This window comes from Abramis brama (genome assembly GCF_963993115.1).
Source record: "Abramis brama genome assembly, chromosome: 6".
Taxonomy (NCBI): domain Eukaryota; kingdom Metazoa; phylum Chordata; class Actinopteri; order Cypriniformes; family Leuciscidae; genus Abramis; species Abramis brama.
In genome coordinates, this window is record NC_139968.1 from 8,636,357 (window position 1) to 8,655,853 (window position 19,497).

At 35.3% G+C, this 19,497-nt stretch overlaps 2 protein-coding genes across 2 annotated transcripts; both read right to left on the reverse strand.

The window, feature by feature from the left end:
• Positions 1–488: 488 nt before the first annotated feature.
• hoga1 (4-hydroxy-2-oxoglutarate aldolase 1) lies at positions 489–12,910 on the reverse strand. Its single transcript, XM_084117922.1, has 8 exons — positions 12,361–12,910; positions 11,871–12,091; positions 11,429–11,557; positions 8,902–9,029; positions 8,528–8,662; positions 6,620–6,716; positions 1,518–1,651; positions 489–1,219 (listed from the first exon to the last, which is right to left on the reverse strand). The coding sequence occupies exons 2-8, from the start codon at positions 12,070–12,072 to the stop codon at positions 1,064–1,066; spliced, it is 981 nt and encodes a 326-aa protein (XP_083974048.1). The 5' UTR covers positions 12,073–12,091; positions 12,361–12,910; the 3' UTR covers positions 489–1,063.
• A 1,084-nt stretch (positions 12,911–13,994) lies between these two features.
• On the reverse strand, positions 13,995–15,380 carry atpv0e2 (ATPase H+ transporting V0 subunit e2). The gene is made up of 4 exons (XM_084116819.1): positions 15,168–15,380; positions 14,973–15,020; positions 14,629–14,728; positions 13,995–14,530 (listed from the first exon to the last, which is right to left on the reverse strand). The coding sequence occupies exons 1-3, from the start codon at positions 15,269–15,271 to the stop codon at positions 14,635–14,637; spliced, it is 246 nt and encodes an 81-aa protein (XP_083972945.1). The 5' UTR covers positions 15,272–15,380; the 3' UTR covers positions 13,995–14,530; positions 14,629–14,634.
• Positions 15,381–19,497: the final 4,117 nt, after the last annotated feature.

Here is a 19,497-nt window from a genome sequence, read left to right on the forward strand (position 1 = left end):
TCGAGGTCGACGCATCGCCTTGGGTGAGGACCCGTGCTGTAGAAATGGTTGTGGAGATGTGAGAAGAAAAGAATAGTTCACACAAGGTTTGGCAACAAGGACAGTCAGACAAGAAATTTACAGAGAAAAAAAATCTGAAATGTCAGAGCAACAGCTCTCTAAATAGACTGAGAATGAGGTGAAGAGAGACGATAATGACTGCTCTCAGTCTAGAGTTTCTTGTCATTTTGCTCCCAGCAAGTGTCAGAAGCAATATTCTTTTTCTCTCTCTCTCTCTCATTTTCTCTCATCCTCCAACAATCTACCATTTAGAGATGCATGACTTGTATACCAATGCTTTTTATGCTTTATATCTTTAAAAAAGACAGGTTTGCACTTCATCAGACAATTTAAACGCCGCTTGGTGGTGAAGAGCGCCCACTTGTGGTCACACATGAAACTGAACCCTCTGGTTCATTATTAAATCACAAATGCAAAAAAACTCGTTTCGTTTCACAGATATTGTATTTAAAAGTTTCAGAAGTATTGAAAATATTGTTTTAATTAAAAAAACCATGATGTATTAATATTGTCTCGTGATCCTACAGAGAATAGGTTTGGAAGAATAGATGGATGAATACAAATATTGTACTTTCAAAATATGGAAAGCATTTTTACTACAAAACAACATAATATTGTCCAGTCAAAATCATAAAAATGTTGTTCCGTTTCTAAAATAAGAATGTAACAAATATCGAAAGTATTGTTTCCTCTCTTACTATTTAATATATAATAAGTATTTCATACTGTGTGTTGTTTTGCTTTATTTTCAACTGTATAAGCTGTACATACAGTTGCATGTTACATTTTGAAGTCCATCCACATCTAGCAATGAAAGAGAAGCGTTTATAATAAGCACGCAACATAAAACATCCAGAATGAAAGAGAAAAAAAAAATCAATGGAAATATTTTACGTTTCTTGAAAGGGAAAATCTCATGAGAACATTAGTTTAAATGAATGATATCACAAAAAGAATAATTAATCATTGGGTTTACTGTAACACTTTGATTCTGTTGCCCTCTCTACTTCTCCAGCCATCCATTGGAGGAGAAGCTCAGTTGAAGCCGAGCTAAATCTGCCTTTGATAGCGGCTGTAAAGGGGACCGGCACGCGCCACCATGATATCCAAACCACTCCATTGCTAGTTTCAAAGCTGGAACGCCATACTGTCGAGTTACCTATAAAACCAGAGGGAGACATTGTGCTTTAATGAATACAGTCAAAATCAATCATAGGTTCTCTTTTCTAACAAGGTCAAAGACATCATTCAGAGTCTGTTCATTCTGATCAAACCTTATGGACCCAGACAATTATGTTCTTTTTTACCACCGTAATGCAAATCTTTGTCTTGGCCTTTGAAGCAAAGCTCAACAGCTCTTGGGGGAAGGGTTGCTTCTAGTGTTTATCGTGCCTATATGGCAGTAAATGTATCTGTGGTATAAATGTGCGGCGTTGCCATGGCGATGTGATGCTCACTGCTGTGTTGGGTTCGATGAGGCGATACTGGAGCTCTCTGGCCTCTTCCCAGCGTCCTGAAACACACAGCTGTGCTAGATCACACACCTGTTGACCCAGGACATTCGCCAGGGCGCACACGCCTCCCACGGCCCCTGCAACAAACAGAGAGAAAGCGGCCTTTAAAGGAGACCTATTATGCCTCTTTTTACAATATGTAATATAAGTCTCAGGTGTCTGTTAAGATTCAGCTCAAAATACCAAACAGATCATGGTTACACTTTATTTTAAGGTGTCATTGTTACAGTGTAATTATATATTTAAGGACTGAGTAATATACATGTACTTACTATAGGGATAGGGTAGGATTAGGGTTTGGTCGAGGGTTAGTTGCATGTAATTATGCATAATTTATAGAGCCCGACCGATAAAGGATTTTTAAGGCCGATACCGATACAAATATTTGGTGATTTAAAAATCCGATATTCCGATATATCGGCCGATATATATTTTTAAAAAAAATCCAGAAACGCTTTACAAAACATGAACAGATTTCCCTAACATTAGTTATTTGTCGTTATTTAAGAGTCCTCAGCCTTACTAAAATAATATGATAATGCAGTTTAAAAATAAACTTGTTTTATTGTCACAACAGAACAGAATATATTAAAGTTCTGATAAATATAATGTATAAAAATACAAACTTAAGATATGAAACTTAAAGTCATTTGAACAAAAAACTATTATTATTAATATTGACAGTAATAATTAAATTATGTAATAATGTGTGTGTGTGTGTGTGTGAAGAACTGATAAGATTGTAAATGTGTAACTTGAAATGCAATGTAAGTCGCTTTTGATAAAAGCGTCTGCCAAATGTCAATGTTATAAGCTACCTTATAATTACAATGTCAACTTGCTTATCCCTTTACCTGCACTCTTTTAATTCTATCCATCTATTCCATCAAGCTACAACAAACCATTTTCAATCATCATTTGCTGCCTGCCTTCTAAAATCTACTACTTAGTGATGCACTAAATACATTATGTGACTCGTTGCTAAACGAAGGCTAAACGAAGTGAGCAACGCACACTTGGATTTCACACACGTGTAAAAGAAAAGCTAAGTTTTATGCACAGGCTATGTTTGATACTTTTTCTCTATGTCTAAATATTCAGTCCTCGCGTGCCTAACTTACGTTTAAAAATGCAGGGACTGGAACTACAGATATGCTAGTTATAAATACAGTAATCATTACTTTATTTAGGCAGAATAAGTTTGTTGTGATTTCCAAGCTCATTGATGTTAGCAGTCTTCCTTGTAGAGTGCGCTCTGGTGGACAAACTATGCAGCGCCAACACTCATAACATGGTTGAAGGGTGTTTCGTCCGCTTTTATTTTATTTTTTAAATATTCATTTATCGGCTGTTATAAATGCCGATACCGATAGTTTGGAAAATGCCTAATATCGGTCCGCCGATATATCGGTCGGGCTCTAATAATTTACTGTTATTATTATGGTAGGTACATGTAAAGGACACTGTCAAATAAAGTGTTACCCAGATCATTTATTATAACATGTTGCACATGGCCATTTTTGAGTTAAACGTACAGTATGTAATTTTTTTTGCCGCTAGGGGTCACTAACCTCGTAGTTTGATGATGCAACATTTGCTAAGAATTATGGATCTTGTCGTCAACGTCAAGCCGATCTAATAATGTTTATGGATGAGTGAATACATCAATGTTTTTATCATGACTGTGATATGAAGCAGTTCGGGATTGCTAAGAGACAGCTATCAGCTCCACACGCGACGCGAGTCCCGCGGATATAAAAGAAATATGTTGGAATGTATGTGTTAGTTTGTCTGTATGAGACTAGCAGTAAACTAGATCAACATTAGAATAACATACAGATCATATTCTAACATTTTATCATTGTTGAACTATATAACATTGATTAGTTTTATGTAAATGTTCTCACCTGTTTAATAAAGTACATGTAGGAGCGGTCGAAGTCTCGGACGTGGAGCTCTCGTTTATATACTGTCTATGGGAGCTCTCGGCATATCGATATTGATACATTGACACTGCGCTGATATTGATTCTCGTTTTAGTTCTCCTTTTTTATCCAAAGTCTGCTTGCCATGGTCCATAATGTTTGAACGAAACAACAACAGCGTGCAAATAGACATTGCGAACTACACAGTTGTCTGCGTCTGTCGCTTTGGTTACTATCAGACGGCTCTGGTTCATAGCTCTGGTTGCCATGGCAGCACGAGCGGAAACCAGGGACAACGCGGATATGACGACATTGACAGCGACAAAACGGAAATAAAGAAACGGGACGTGTCTTCGAATTAAATTAAAATTTCTCCTGGTTTGAAAGTTGTTGGAAACAGTCGGGATAATGTAACTACACAACAAAAAAAAATATATAACTTAGATATAGTGATTTTTGCTATTTTTAAAGCAAAAAAGTTACATATTGTGCCTTTAAAGCAAAAAAACATGCTGTTTTCGTGCATGTATCTTTAAATGCAAATGAGCTGCTGCTCCCCGCCCACTTTCCAGAAGAGGGCGGAGCCTTTACAGCTTGTGTCTCAGATACTCTGCCAAAAACTAAAACATCTGTTTCCCAAAATCTCTATCGCGGTCACTCTCACGTGACATTGCAGTTCTTCATTATCATAAAAGTTTAATATCTGTATGTATTTTAAAGCCATATCAGTCTAAACGTCTGATATATGGTATTCTGAGTGCACACATCTGAAGCTCACACACAGAAAGCTGGATGTCAGACGGCGCGTCCCGTATTAAACTAAGTCTTATTGTATTTAAACTGTCAAAATACACACAAAGTTCACATAAACACAGTCGGTTATGTCTGTGAACATAAACAGCAGGGAAAGAAATCGCATGTGTATATTAGTGTATTAAAGTGAAAGCAGCGTAGTATACAGTATTTAATGCTATATATGCTGTTAATATGAATCAAACAACAAAAGAAAAACAGAAAATCACACTGCTCTTGACTGAATAACATTAGTAGCTTTAATGAGAATACATTTCTTACTTGAATGCTGTTGTTAATGCTCTGGCGAGGAGATAAACATGGCGGACTGTGTTTAGATCACTGAGGGGAGGAGCTAAGCTAATAGGGAGGAGCTAAGCTAATAGAGCGGAGCCTGTCAGCAGTCGTGGGCGGGGCCTGTGCAATGTGACATCGCATAGAAACTGCAAACGGCTTGTTCTGAGACACTGATTATGATATAAGGGATTAAAAAAAGAGGAGTGGGTGGATTTTTACCATTTTAGGGTGGTTGTGAACACACACTGCCAACTGAATTTTGCATAATTGGTCCCTTTTAACCACATTAATAACATGCATGCAACAAATACAGCCCGAAAATGTCCAAGTGAAAAATATTTCGCAATTCAATACCCCTACTTTCCCTCTACAATCTGATTGACACCGTATAACCCACTCCAACATAAACAACAGCTTGATTGACGGGCCGACACCACCCATGCACATTATAATCGCCCAGACCTCGCCAGGCTTTCTGACAGACATTAAAGCCACTTTGATTGTGTTGATTAATTGACAGACACCAGACGCTCTCCCACAAGCTGACATGCGATTAACCATAGTTTAGTCTCCGTGGAAGTTATCAAACCTTGCCATTATGAGAAAAATGCAGTGGATATTGTATTATGACTGATATGTTTCTATTAAGGACCCTATTTGTACTGTTACTCCATTGTCATGTTCTGTGAATGTACATGAATCAATCGCCCTTCAAGGTGGATGGTGACCGAATTTGCATGATTAGTTTTTTTATCACGATAGCAAATCGTACGACATGTTCAACAAGTACTACCTGTACATTATGATGAATTTTCACCGATTTGTGTAGATAAACAGTACATATTAATCAGTTGTGCAATGTGCAATCTCAAAAACAGGTCATAATGTGGGCACCGATAGCCTCATGGGCAGGGCACCGACATATAGCGTCGCTGCGCTTCGTGTGACCCGAGTTCGAATCCCGGCTCATGGACCTTTCCCGATCCCGTCCCCCTTCTCTCTCCCACCTCGCTTCCTATCCACTCTATACTATCCTATCACAATAAAGCCAAAAATCTAAAAAAAAAAAAAAAAACAGGTCATAATTTATGGAAGCTTGTTTCCGCCACAGAATAAAACATTTTAAAAGATAATTGCGACTTTTTATCTAACAATTGCGAGTTTACATCTCGCAATTCTTACTTTATTTCTCAGAATTGCGAGATATAAAGTCAGAATTGCGTGTTATAAAGTCGCAATTGCGTGTTATAAAGTCAGAATTGAGAGATATAAAGTCAGAATTGAGTGAAATAAAGTTGCAATTGCGTGAAATAAAGTCGCAATTGCGTGTTATAAAGTCAGAATTGAGAGATATAAAGTCAGAATTGCGTGTTATAAAGTCAGAATTCTGACTTTTTTTCTCGCAATTACGACTTTATATCACGCAATTCTGACTTTATAACACACAATTGCGAGTTTATATCTCGCAATTCTGACATCTTTTCTCACAATTGTGAGATATAAAGTCCAATTTATATCACCTTATATCATTTATAAAGACTTTATATCATGCAGTTCTGACTTTATATCTCCCAATTGCGTATTATAAAGTCAGAATTGCGTGATATAAAGTCGCAATTGCGAGAAAAAAAGTCAGAATTCTTACTTTATAAGACGCAACTGCGACTTTATTTCACGCAATTCTGACTTTATAACATGCAATTCTGACTTTATATCTCGCAATTCTGAGAAATAAAGTCAGAATCGCAATTGTGAGATAAAAAAAATCGCAATTATCTTTTAAAATGTTTTATTTTGTGGCGGAAACAAGCTTCCATAATAATTAACCTAAAAGATTAATAACATTTTTTCTCACTCTACACAAAATGTCCCACCATTCTCAATTTAATTTATTCTGAATTTCTGATTTTTTTTTTTTAAACCTACATACATTTATACATACATATTTTATGACAGAGTGCATCCAAGTTTATTGTTTATAAGAGTATTAATACTTTGACTGTGTAAAGATGATAAGGAAGTCATTCTCACCTACAGCGTACGCAGCCATGAGGAAACCCGCTGATCCTGCAAGCACCTGGAAACCCTGAGATCTGGTTTTCTGCACGATCAGAGCTATTCTGGTGATCTGTCAATTATCAGAGATGAATGTGTTTTAAGGTGATAGAAGACTGTAAAATAAGGGAGATCGTGAACAGAACTGCCACACAGTATTTAGAGTGGTTAGAGGCGAGGGCAATTAAGAATGGCACAAAACATTTAACTTTGAATACAGTGATTACTCTGTCAACTCAAGTCAAAAAATAACACTGGAGCATCTGTGGGAAATTAACACACTCCCAGTGACGAAGAGAGAGAGTCCAGTTTCTTTCCATGTAATTTTGTTTCCTGTCACTTATGTCCGAGACAGTGCTGGGTCGATTACTTAGTCATTTACTGATTCCACATTACATTACAAAAAATGTAGTTAGCAACATAATCCATCATATTAAACATTTAAGGTATTATAATCGGATTACTTTTGGATTACTTTTAGATTACTTTTTAACTGATTTGTTCATCACATTGATTTGAATATAAACTTGTACTTTATAAAATACAAAGAGAAAGAAAATATATTCCATTCTTTGTAGGGCTGTGAAAAGATTAATCGTGATTAATCGCATCCAAAATAAAGTTAATATATGTGTGTGTACTGTGTATAATTATTTTGTATATATAAATACACACACATGCATGTATATATTTAAGAAATATTTGCAAACATATACTGTATATATATATATATTTAAGAAAAATATTTATATATATAAAAAAATATATATATAAATATTTTTCTTTAATATATACATGCATATGCACATGTGTGTATTTATATATACAAAATTACTTTTATTACTTTAAAATAATACTATTATTATTACAGACTGGGGTTCGTGGTGGAACTGCAGAGGGTTTGTGAGTTTAATGAAAAGCTAAGTAATTAAATATATTTTTTTTTTAATTAAAATAAATAATTTAAAAATAAAAACAACCAAAATGAATTGTATTTGTTTACCTGCGTGTCATATGTCCATTAACCGAAATCAGAGAACCCTGAACTTAATTTTATTCATTTATTTATTATTATTGACTTAATTTTATTACTGGCTCAATTTATTAATTTATAATCTATTTAAGTAAATATATTAGGTCAAAGAGGTTCAGCTGACAAAAAAGTTGGGGAATCCCTGCATTGCATGTAAATATGAAATTAAGTGAATTTGAAGATTTTAATGTGTTTGAATGACAAAATCCTTCTGAAGACAGCAATACATGGTTAAATTACTCACTGTGTGATAATTCAAATTATAATTAATGTGTTCGTCAGGAGCTGATTAGAGATGCACTGTTGCAATGTTGAGAAAACACTTGTTTTCTGTGATCAAATGCTGTGGGTCTCAGTTTTCAGTGATAGTGTCTGATGACCAGTGTCTGATGGTGTGTGTGTGTGTGTGTGTGTGTGTGTGTGTGTGTGATTCCACAAACCTGGAAAACCTTCTGAACGGATATAAGCAGTGGACGTTTTAGAAAGGAAAATTTAAAAGATAAAAAGGAAGTAGTTGGAAGAATAAATGAATTACGAATAATTTACTGCCATTGTGAAAATAACATGTAATCAATAAAAAAATTAACTGTAGTCTGATAACGAGTATTTTAAAATGTAATGTAATCTAATTACAAGAACTTAATTTTTGGAATCCGATTATGTAATTCAGATTACATGTAATCAGTTACTACCAGCACTGGTCTGAGTGTATAATATATACTGTATATATATATAGCTCTCAACTGAAATGTTATACAGCTAATAAACTGAAATGTTAATTATACATTATTATTATTATTATGGAAAATATATATATTACTATACTAAATCTGTCTAATGGTAGCTCTTACATCACCACCACTATCTTTGAGGCCGACGATATTGGGGTGCTGTGAGAGTTGTATGATTGCGTCCACTGGAAGGTCCAGACCAGTGTTTGCTGGAACACTGTACAACACAACGGGCACTGAACTGGAATCTGCCACCTCGGGAAAGAGAGAAGCAACAATGCATTTTAATAAGACGGAGTGTGAAGCTCAGCCACAACTGAACTAAGTAAAATGCAAATGAGAGCAAAAAAGATATGCATAATGTCCACGGCTTCATTTGATCACGACGGAGAGAACAGTCCTTGATTAAGTAGATAATTATTCATGAAAATATTCTCTCCAGTTTATACAGTCCATATTATCAACTGAATGAAAAACAATTACTCAAGACTTACCTTGGTGTAGTGGTTTATAAGAGCTCGGCTGTCCATCCGACCTCGGTAAAAACAAGGTGTTACCACTAACAAACAATCGGCCCCGGCCTCAGCCATTCTCTGGCTCATGAGGATCGTGTCTCGGGTGGCTGCAACAACAGACAAAGAAGGACAAAACTACTGGCATCTGGTGTGTAAATCTTATGTATTATATACAGAGCATGTGCTACAAAAACACTGGTCTGTGCGATGAATACATTTACCACAGTAGCTCGCGTGCGATTCAGTTTCGCATGTGTGTGAGGCCGAGCCGTTTGTGTGAAGGGAGAGTTTGTTGTCTGATTAAACTGAAATTGAGTCAAATGTGGCTTGATGTGATTATGAAACCGCAACATTTTAAAGTGCGATTCATTGGTAAAGCGCAGAGCGGATCGATCGGTTCGCAGTAAATGCTCCATCTCTGAAAGCACTGCGAGTTTGAGAAAGCAACATATGCGCCAAACATCTCTCCAAACTTGTAACGAGAAGCGCTTACAATCCTGCTGTGCAACAAAAAAGAACATTTAAACATTCCAGACTCACTTCATAACGCCATTGAGTGTCTTTTGTGAGTGGATGCGGCTTCTTATCATAGATTATATTATCTTATTCTATACAGTGATAAAGGCTGTCGATTAGCATTGCATTATAAATATACTTTGCGCTTATGAAAATACCCGAGATGTCTAGAAAAACACGGCCATCATATTGTCGCAGTTTGTTTATTGTCTTTATACTTCATCAGTCAATACGTCTCTCTCTATGTTTTATTCTCGATGTTTTATATATATATATAGTATATAGTTATTATATCTGGATGTCTTTATCCATATAAAGGACTTCCTGGAACATCATAAGTTTTATGACTTCTATGAGTCTCACTTGTGGACTTTCTGCACGAGGGCGCCCCCTGGCAAGGAGGATGAATGAAACGGACATTACATAACATGTGTGACCACAATAATGCTCACAACACTCTATTTTGGGGAAAAATAGGGAAAAGTAAACATGTAAATCCATACGTTTTCCTCCAGTGTAAAGAAGTGTACAGGTTTTTTTTCCCTCTCAGTGGATATATAAGATTTCCTTACCAAAATTACGAAATTGTCGTCACAGATTTTTATCATAATTTAATATTTTATAATAAAATTGTACACTTTTCTTATGATTTGTAGGAAAACAAAGTGGTATTTTCAAGCGCTCAACCAAAACGGACGGATGTTGCTTGGATCGTGATTAGTGATGTTGGCCTATGTAAACAGAATTGACTTAATGTTAAGCAAGAGCTGTTGCCTTCCTGCAATCTGCCATTAAGGGCAAAAAAAGCTAATTATTGTTAATGTTTGTATTTTGTGTGTCTTGTAAGGAACATTAATGTCTGTTTTATCTTTGCGCTACAATTGCGTGACCCGTGCTACAAAACTTTCAACCTCTGGTAGCCAGTGCTATGTGCAAAAAAGTGAACATACAGCCCTGATTTATATACACTACCGGTCAAAAGTTTTAGATCGGTAAGATTTTTTATGTTTTTAAAAGAAGTCTCTTCTGCTCACCTCCATTTATTTGAGAAAAAACAATAACAAAAAAACAGTAATATTGTGAAATATTATGACAATTTAAAATGACTGTTTTCTATTTTAATACATTTTAAACTGTAATTTATTCCTGTGATCAAAGCTGTATTTTCAGCATCATTACTCCAGTCTTCAGTGTCACATGATCCTTCAGAAATCATTCTAATATGATGATTTGATGCTCAAGAAACATTCATTATTATTTTCAATGTTGAAAACAGTTTTTTTTTCACAATTATTTGATGAATAGAAAGTTCAAAAGAGCAGCATTTATTTAAAATAGAATATTTTCTAACATTATAAATGTCTTTACTGTAACTTTTGATCAGTTTAACTCATCCTTGATGAATAAAAGTATTGATTTATTTTATTTCTTTCCCCCAAAAATAAAAATAAAAATCTTACTGACCCCGAACTTTTGAAGGGTAGTGTTTAATGTTACAAAAGCTTTAGATTTCAGATAAATGCTGTTCTTTTGAACTTTCTATTCATCATAGCATCATGAAATAAAAATGTAAAAAACAGTTTTCAACATTGATAATAATCATAAATGTTTCTTGAGCATCAAATCATCATATTAGAGTGATTTCTGAAGGATTATGTGACACTGAAGACTGGAGTAATGATGCTGAAAATACAGCTTTGATCACAGGAATAAATTACAGTTAATTATATATTCACATAGAAAACAGCTGTTTTAAATTGTAATAATATTTCACAATATTACTGTTTTTGTTTGTATTTTTAATCAAATAAATGCAACCTTGGTGAGCAGAAGATACTTCTTTTAAAAACATTAAAAATCTTACAGATCTAAAACTTTTGATATATATATATATATATATATATATATATATATATATATATATATATATATATATATATATATATATATATATATATATATATAAAATCCAGGCAGAAGAGAGACTTACATTCACAGCCAGATCCCGCCATGACCAGCTTGTGTTCTGGCAGGGCCTGTTTGACCCTCTTCACCACCTCCACCCTCTCCTCCGCGGTCAGGTATGGATATTCCCCATTAGAGCCCTGCACTACAAGACCTGCCAGTGGAGGAGTTGTCAAATAACACATTTCAACTGACTTTTAGGATGAGGAAAAATCTTGACATGTAATTTTCAAAAAGTCCACTAGGTCGAGCACTGTTAAAGGTCTGAAGGTGGACTTTAACCTGCAACGGTTCACTAACATCTGTTTACTATTGCCTGCATACAGACGAGTCACACAACATCTACATTATTACTGTATATGCCACATATTCTGTGTTGTAGGTTTATATATAAAATTTAATTACATGATATGCTGTACTGTAGTTTTGCACGTGTCAAACAATGACTGCAAACCTCTTTAACTCGCCTCTGAAAGGTAAGTTGCTGTACTTCTTGAGATTGTCTTCAAGTCTCTGATAGTCCACATCTTCACTCTGGGTGAATGGAGTGGCGATGGGAGGATAAATCCCACTTATATCCAGCCTTTTCCCAGCACTCTGACTTGTATTTCTCCATGTTGACACTGTTGATCTTCTGCACAGAAGATTGAAACTGCGAATTGCAAACATGCCTCTGGTTGGGATCCGACTGGAGAAAAAGGGGGAAGAAAAATAGATGGTTAAAGGAAAAGGTGAACTCTATACCAAGCAGTTAATAATCAACACACTTATCAACTCAACATGCTGACAATGTAGGAACACATATTTAGGAAAACTAAAGTCACTAGTAAACACTTAATGTTTTGTTTAAACCTCGCAATGTATTCGTGAAGCATAGACAGTCTTAAAATATAGGCAACATATTGCATAAATAAAACAATATAGCTAAAGCATTTAAAATGCTGCTGATTTGCATACCTGGTTGCTGCAGATGTCCAGACAAACTTTGTCAAACAGTGTCACAATGTGTCTCGTTATTATTAATGTGTATTATTATTGTATGTGAAGGAGAGAAACTGTGATTAGCTCCTGGAGCGTGCTCTGTTCACTTTCTCCTGCATAAGCAGAAATGGGTCTTCACGTGACGGCATTCAATGAAAAAGGTCCGTATGCAAAGTAGCGCAGGTTTAGCTTTTGAATATAAATGAGGAGGTTGTCCTGGAGTTGCATGGAAACCTTCTTAAAACGTTCTGTCGCTTATTGTAAATAATAATAATTTGGTAGTTTCACCACAGCGTTTGCCTTCCAGCGCAGTCAGACTCCGGAAGTAGGCAATAAATCCCTTTTATTTTTTTCCATATGGGACTTAACTTTGAACGACAACTTATAAAGTCTGTAAAGTCAGATGTACCATGAGCTCCGAGCTTGTTTATTAATTATATGCATGCCTACTTCAGTTTAAGCGGTCAGTTCACGTTATTTCATTTTTTTAAAACCATGTTTACCATTAGTTAAAAACTACACTACCCATGAGCCTGCAGAGAAATATAGACCAATCACAGAATCGGAGCTCTGCGGTGACCACGCCCACTCTGTAAACTCTACACGTACCTAGTATAGGCTACTCTCTCTCTCTCTCTCTCTCTCTCTCTATATATGAATCTGGTTATTTTGCTAAACAAATAATATATATATATTATAAAAAACAAAAATATTTATATTATAAACAACTAAAATTGTTTCATGGTTTTCTGCTGTTTAAAAAAATGTATTACGTTGTTCACAATGTTTAATGGGATTGTAGTTCATTTCTTATTTCTTTATTAAAGATGTTAAGCACATAGTCGGATTTTCAGATACTTTTTTTTTTTTTTTTTGCTTCATATTAAAGTTTGTGATATTCTGATTTACCTCATAGATGAACACTTAAAAAAATAAAAAAAAGGCAAAAATATTTACCGAAAGGCTGAAAACCTGTTCTTAAGCATTAACTATGCATCAGGATTTTGGCATATAGATGTAGATCAGCATACATATTTTTATTTAGTTTTTCCTTTATGAAAGCCATAAGTCATGAATATGATCAAGACTGTAGCCTAATACATTTCTAAAGTTAAAAAAGAAATTAAAAATGGCTCAAAAAAAAAAAAAAAAGAACAGATCACTATAAACTTTCTGATTCATTCAGTTATCAATGTTAACACATAAATATTAATTTACAGTCAAATTTTGTAGTTATTATTATGGTATGAATACACAGAATATATTTAAAACGCTTTTCAATTCTTCCAAACAGGTCACAATTAATCAACCTTGGACAAAAAACACAGATGAATCGCATGCTATCAAGGCCGTTTGCTTGTTTTCTTGCTTGTCTAAGTATTAACATCAAATCCTTTCAATATGAGTCATAATAGTTTTTAATCAATTCTTACTGATGTACACTGTCCTTGAATTGCAAAAAAATCTGTACACTTCTTCTGCCCTACCCATGCAAACATGACTGATGTAAACCTGTGGCCCGACACGCATTCATAAATCAAACATTCTCCAACCCTGCATACTTCATATACAGCAGGTCACGCCATCATAACAACATCACAGAACCTCAGTCGCTTCAATACTCCGCTTTATTTTCTTAAGAGTTTCATGGTTTTTCATTAACACGTTTGACACAGCTTCAAAATCTACATCTGATGACAGAAAACATCAATAGGACGCCATTCACGTACAAATAAAAAAATAAAAACGATAAATGAAAATAATTTTAACAAGCAAGTAAAAGTGGATACAGTGTCACATGCAAGTGAGGACAACATAATAAAAATAAGTTAAAGTCACACATTCTTCAACAAGTGCCTTACTGAACAAAACAAAAACCATTTACTCATACAGTACAGTCATATTACTCTCAGACAAATAGATTTCTTCACATATCACAATAATATCACTATTTGTACATCATTTTGTACATAATTAGAATGCTTTCAGTAGTATTTTCCACATATTTTATTCATTATGTTGCATTATGTAACACATTGTAACTGTTGTTTAATCTACAGAAGTAGATCCTTCACTGTTTTGTGGGTTTATTGATTGTAATAGTAAAGCCGGTTGAGATAAATATTCTGAATCTTCCAAACGAAACCTGCAAGACATGAGAATAAGAATGAATCAAATCTCAATCATTAGGTATCCTCGTGAATCCAGTTTTCAACAACGAATCTGACGTGAGTGCAGGTTTACCTCCATCTACTCCCAGAAGTACCGCAGATACCATATGGTCTCATTTTTAAGCTGAGGTCCGAATAGAGGATTTGTTTGGGCCAGTATTGCAATTAACCAGCTGAAATGGGTGCATACGATATTAAACATTCAGGATAATCTGTATATTATTTCATACATTTTAGTTACAATATCAGCAACAAATGCACTGCAAACAGTGAATTTGTAACGCTGATATCCTACATTATCATGCATGCATAGAGGGTTAATATTTTAATCCAATTACCAAATATGAATAAACGACTATTTTAGCATGTAAGGATATATTTGACAGTACTTCCAATGTTATTTTACATTATACTCACAATAGATAGCAGCAAACGGCGGTCAGCACCAAACTGGTTATGATGACACTGCAAATATAAAACACAATCAATGTAATAATGCAATAAGGAATAGCACTGCAATAATATTTAAATGAAGCGAATGGATGCGTTTAAAGATGGATGGATGGATGAATCTCTGTTCGGCCTGTTCCAGCATCATTCCTCAATCCTCACCCTCTGTTCGGTCCTTTCGGGACAAAAAACGGGGCGACAATCCCGACCAGACCCCACAGCGTGGTGAAGCAGATCATGGGTAACGCCAGCGAGTGCGAAACCATTGCGACACTACTGCGTTATTCTGGAGATATTATATAAATATAACAGTAACCAGTTCAATAACACAGCTTGATTCCGCACTAATCCTCTGGTCACGCCCACCTGTTCCTGATTGGGCCGAGGGGATTCTGAGTCTGTACGCTATTGGTAGAAAGCAGTTGTCACTCAAACCGAATCCTTGCTCACTACCACTACTCTGACGTAATAGACCCCATACGTAATTTAAAATTATATATATATATATATATATATATATCATTTTTTATTTTTTATTGAACAACATCAGTATAAACAAACTAAATAGGGAACAATAATATGCATATATATATCATTGTGTGTGTATAGGCCTGGTTTTCCGAAAAATTTCAGCAGCAGGATAAACATTATTAATGACTTTAAACTGATTTTTCTTCATTTTAGGTACATTTGCCCATTTAATATAATTAAAGCATTTGTTTCTAAATGTTTCATTATCAAAAAATTCGTCATTATCGTAAAATAATTTACCCTTTGTCCCCAATGTATTCTTTGCCAAACTTCAACTCAGGCAACTTAACATATACATTTCAATATGTTAAGAGTGTTTTGTATTAGTTGTTCTAATGAAAGATGGATTTCTCTACACAAACTATTACATTCTTTAAAGGAACATTTTATCCCAAACTTCTCCATTAATGAATTATATTGAATAAATCGGCCCGCTTCATCTATCAAATCGACAACAAATAAAACTTTTTTTCTCATACCACTCGTTTGAATAATGTCTTCCTAGTTATTGTATTGGTTCTATTATTCCACAAGGTGGCGCCATGCGGTGTGAAGTTAACAGGTATAATTTCCCAGTATATCGAAATATTTGCTTGTGGAAAAACGTAAACTTAATAGGCTATTTAGAAATGTCAAAATCACATTTCAGCAAAAATTCTAATCCGAAGACTCTCTTGAAAACACACTTTGGTATATGAAAACATATTGAATTATGCTATTTAATCCAATTCAGTTTGAGTACTCCAATCATTGATTCAAATTCAGTGGCTTTCAGACCTCCATTTTTATAATTTATATAATTTTATAATAATTAAAGATCTGCGATTTTTTTATATTATGAGTTTTATTTAATGTTTTGTTTTGTCTCCTCAATGAGAGTCATCACAATTCATTATTGAACTTCCAGATATTAAGAGAGATCAGAGGCCTGTTGCATGAAGCTAGTTGAGCAAACTAGTTTCAGAGTAGGTTTTGAGTTGACAAATCCATATAAATCCAATCTGGTTTAGATCAGTGTCAGCGGTCTCACAACGCTATAAAGTTCTCGCCGAGAGAGCCGGTACAATTCATTTATCTTTTGAAGATTATGAAAAAAAATCATGAAATTAAACGCATTTACAAGGCAGGAGTAAACACGAAACCGCGAAAGTTTGAGAAGGCAGCTGAAAGAAAATATCTGACTATTAATGCAAGTACATCAAACAAATAGGCCTTATAATTTAGTTTCACAAAGAGCTCGAAAGAAGCTTACATTCTGTGTAAAAGCTAAATATATAGGCTATTAAAGCTTGCATTTATATTTATGTTCATTTAAAAGCAAAGTTTACTATTAATTGTAAATTTATATAATAGTTATATGAATTATACATAGTTACAATTCATTAAATATAAAATAATTAGCAGCTAAAGATGGGCACATTTGTCTGTCACTCTAAAAAACTGCTTTAATTTGGAGCGAGAAATAAAGTGTTTGGAAACATTTAGGTTTCAAGAGCATATAAATGTTATTCAGGAAATGAAATGTTAGTTATTATAATTATGATTATTTTAAAATACAGTTTACTATTAAAAATCCATCACAAAACTATGGAAGCTTGTTTCCGCCACAGAATAAAAAAAATAAAAAAGTAATTGCGACTTTTTATCTCACAATTCTGACTTTTTTTCTTTTCATCACAATTGCGAGATTACAAAATCAGACTTTACGAGTTATAAAGTCAGAATTACGTGTTATAAAGTCAGAATTGTGAGCCTATAAACTTTTCTAACAATAAAATGCTCCTTACAATTGGACTTTACAACTCGCAATTGTGAGTATCTCACAATTCTGAGAAAAGATTTCAGAACTGCGAGATATAAACTCGGATTTGCGAGTTATAAAGTCAGAATTGCGAGAAATAAACTTGCACTTTTAAGAAAAAAAGTCAGAATTGCTTTTTTTGACCTTTTTGATTTTAACCTAGGGTTTGTAAATCTGTGCTCTAGAAGGCCGCTCAAAGGCTTGGAACCAAGGCTTGGTCTCTGACATGATTTGCCTCAACTTGTGGAGGCATCCGATAGAGAGGACTGCAGACAGTGGCAGTAATCTCTGACGGACCAGATCATAGAGGCGGGCACCCTGGAGAGTAGAACTCAGCATAGCGCCTTCTAACCCTTGCAAACAAGGGGAGTTACTCTACTGGATCCTGGATCTACACAGTGCTTCAAGGCCATGGAGGCTGGGCTTTCTAAAGGGACCCTAATAAGGGGAGAGGCTCCAGCTCTAGGGCTGATCTAATAGGGAGGCCTCGTGAGAGTCCTTCGACCTTCCCAACAGACTTACGGAGTTAAAGGAACACGCTGACTTTTCCCAGAGTTAGATAAGTCCATACATACCCTTTTCATCTCTGTGCGTGCCGTAACTCTGTCTGACGCACCCAGCTAGCATACTAGAGAGGAGAGAAGAGAGAAGAGAGGAGAGAGTGGTGATCCTTCACTGACGCTAAGAACGTTTGTGCTAGACCACCTCTCTCAAATCCTTCTTCTTCCTAGAGTCGTGCCTTCTCTGCGACCTGCTCCTAGGAGGAGGAGGGGCACGAGAAGCAGCGCTGAACCTCTGGCTCTGTCTCCGATCCTCGAACTGGGACGGGCCAGGACCCCTGGCTGTCTGGGAGCAGACTCGGACCACAGGTATCACAGTAAGATTTAAATGCAGCCAAGCGCGCCTTCGCGCACAGAGGTGCCGAAAAGTTCAGAAGGCTACACTGGTGCATCGAGAAGAAAAGGCTTTTTCTGTCTCCCCAATGTTAGCCAAGTTCAACCACAGATGCCTCTCCCTGGCCACCATCGCGTCGGCTGTTTGTTTGATGGCCCGGAAAGCTAAATCTGGGGTGCGTTCCATAACACTCAACAACTCAACATACGCAGGGAAGGGTGGCTGTGAGGGTTCAGGTTGTACCTCTTCTTCACCCTCATCAGCCATCTTCTGCTTTCTTGGGCTGCCAGCAGAGCATTCGTTGCCAGATCAGAGGATGTAACTTAACTTAATCTCGCGAGGGGGCTTAACACATCTCTCAAACTCCTCAGCGAGCTCCCTCTGAGAACCCCATGATTCTACCCTGGTGAAAAAAAAAGGCTAAGTATACTTGCAGCCAGACTAATTTAGTATACTTCAAGTGTGTTAATTATTAGTTAACTTGAAGTGTGCTATTTTGAAACTAATTTTGTACAAAGTATATTTTAGTTGTAATTAAATTGTAGTAAAGCATAACTTTAAGTGTATTTAGTGTACTTTTGTGTACTAAATTGGAACAACTTCAAGTATACTTAGTACACTTTAAGTATATGCCTGTGTAGGGACTAATTACATGCTTGATTAGTGATATTAAAGTGTACTTTATTTGTGTTACAAATACATTACAAATTCATTACGAGTGTCTTCGAAACATTCAAGCAATATACCATAAGTTTATTTATAAATATATATATTTATTTTTAAAAGATATATTTTTGGCGTTTTTGCCTTTTATTAGGATAGGACAGTTGCTAGACAGAAAGTGGGTGAGAGAGAGGGGGGATGGGATCGAGAAAGGTCCACAAGCCGGGACTCGAACTCGGGTCTCCCGAAGCACAACGGCGCTACATGTTGGTGCACTTTACCCACGAGGCTATTGGCACCGGCCATAAGTTTATACTACAAATTGCACACTTTGTCTTTAATAACAAATGCACATTAATAGACAAATAATACTTATCTAGACTTTGTACAAAATACTATTGTATACTAAAATGTATTTTGAAAGTATACTTTCAATGTATTGTTACAATGATCATTTCCAGCACACAGTTAAAATGTACCTAAAATATATTTTTAATTAAGTGCAAATAAATACACTTTTAAAAAATAAACTGAATTTTCACTTCAAGTATATTTTTTCTAAACTATATTTTTATTAAATGTATTTATATTTATACTAAAGTA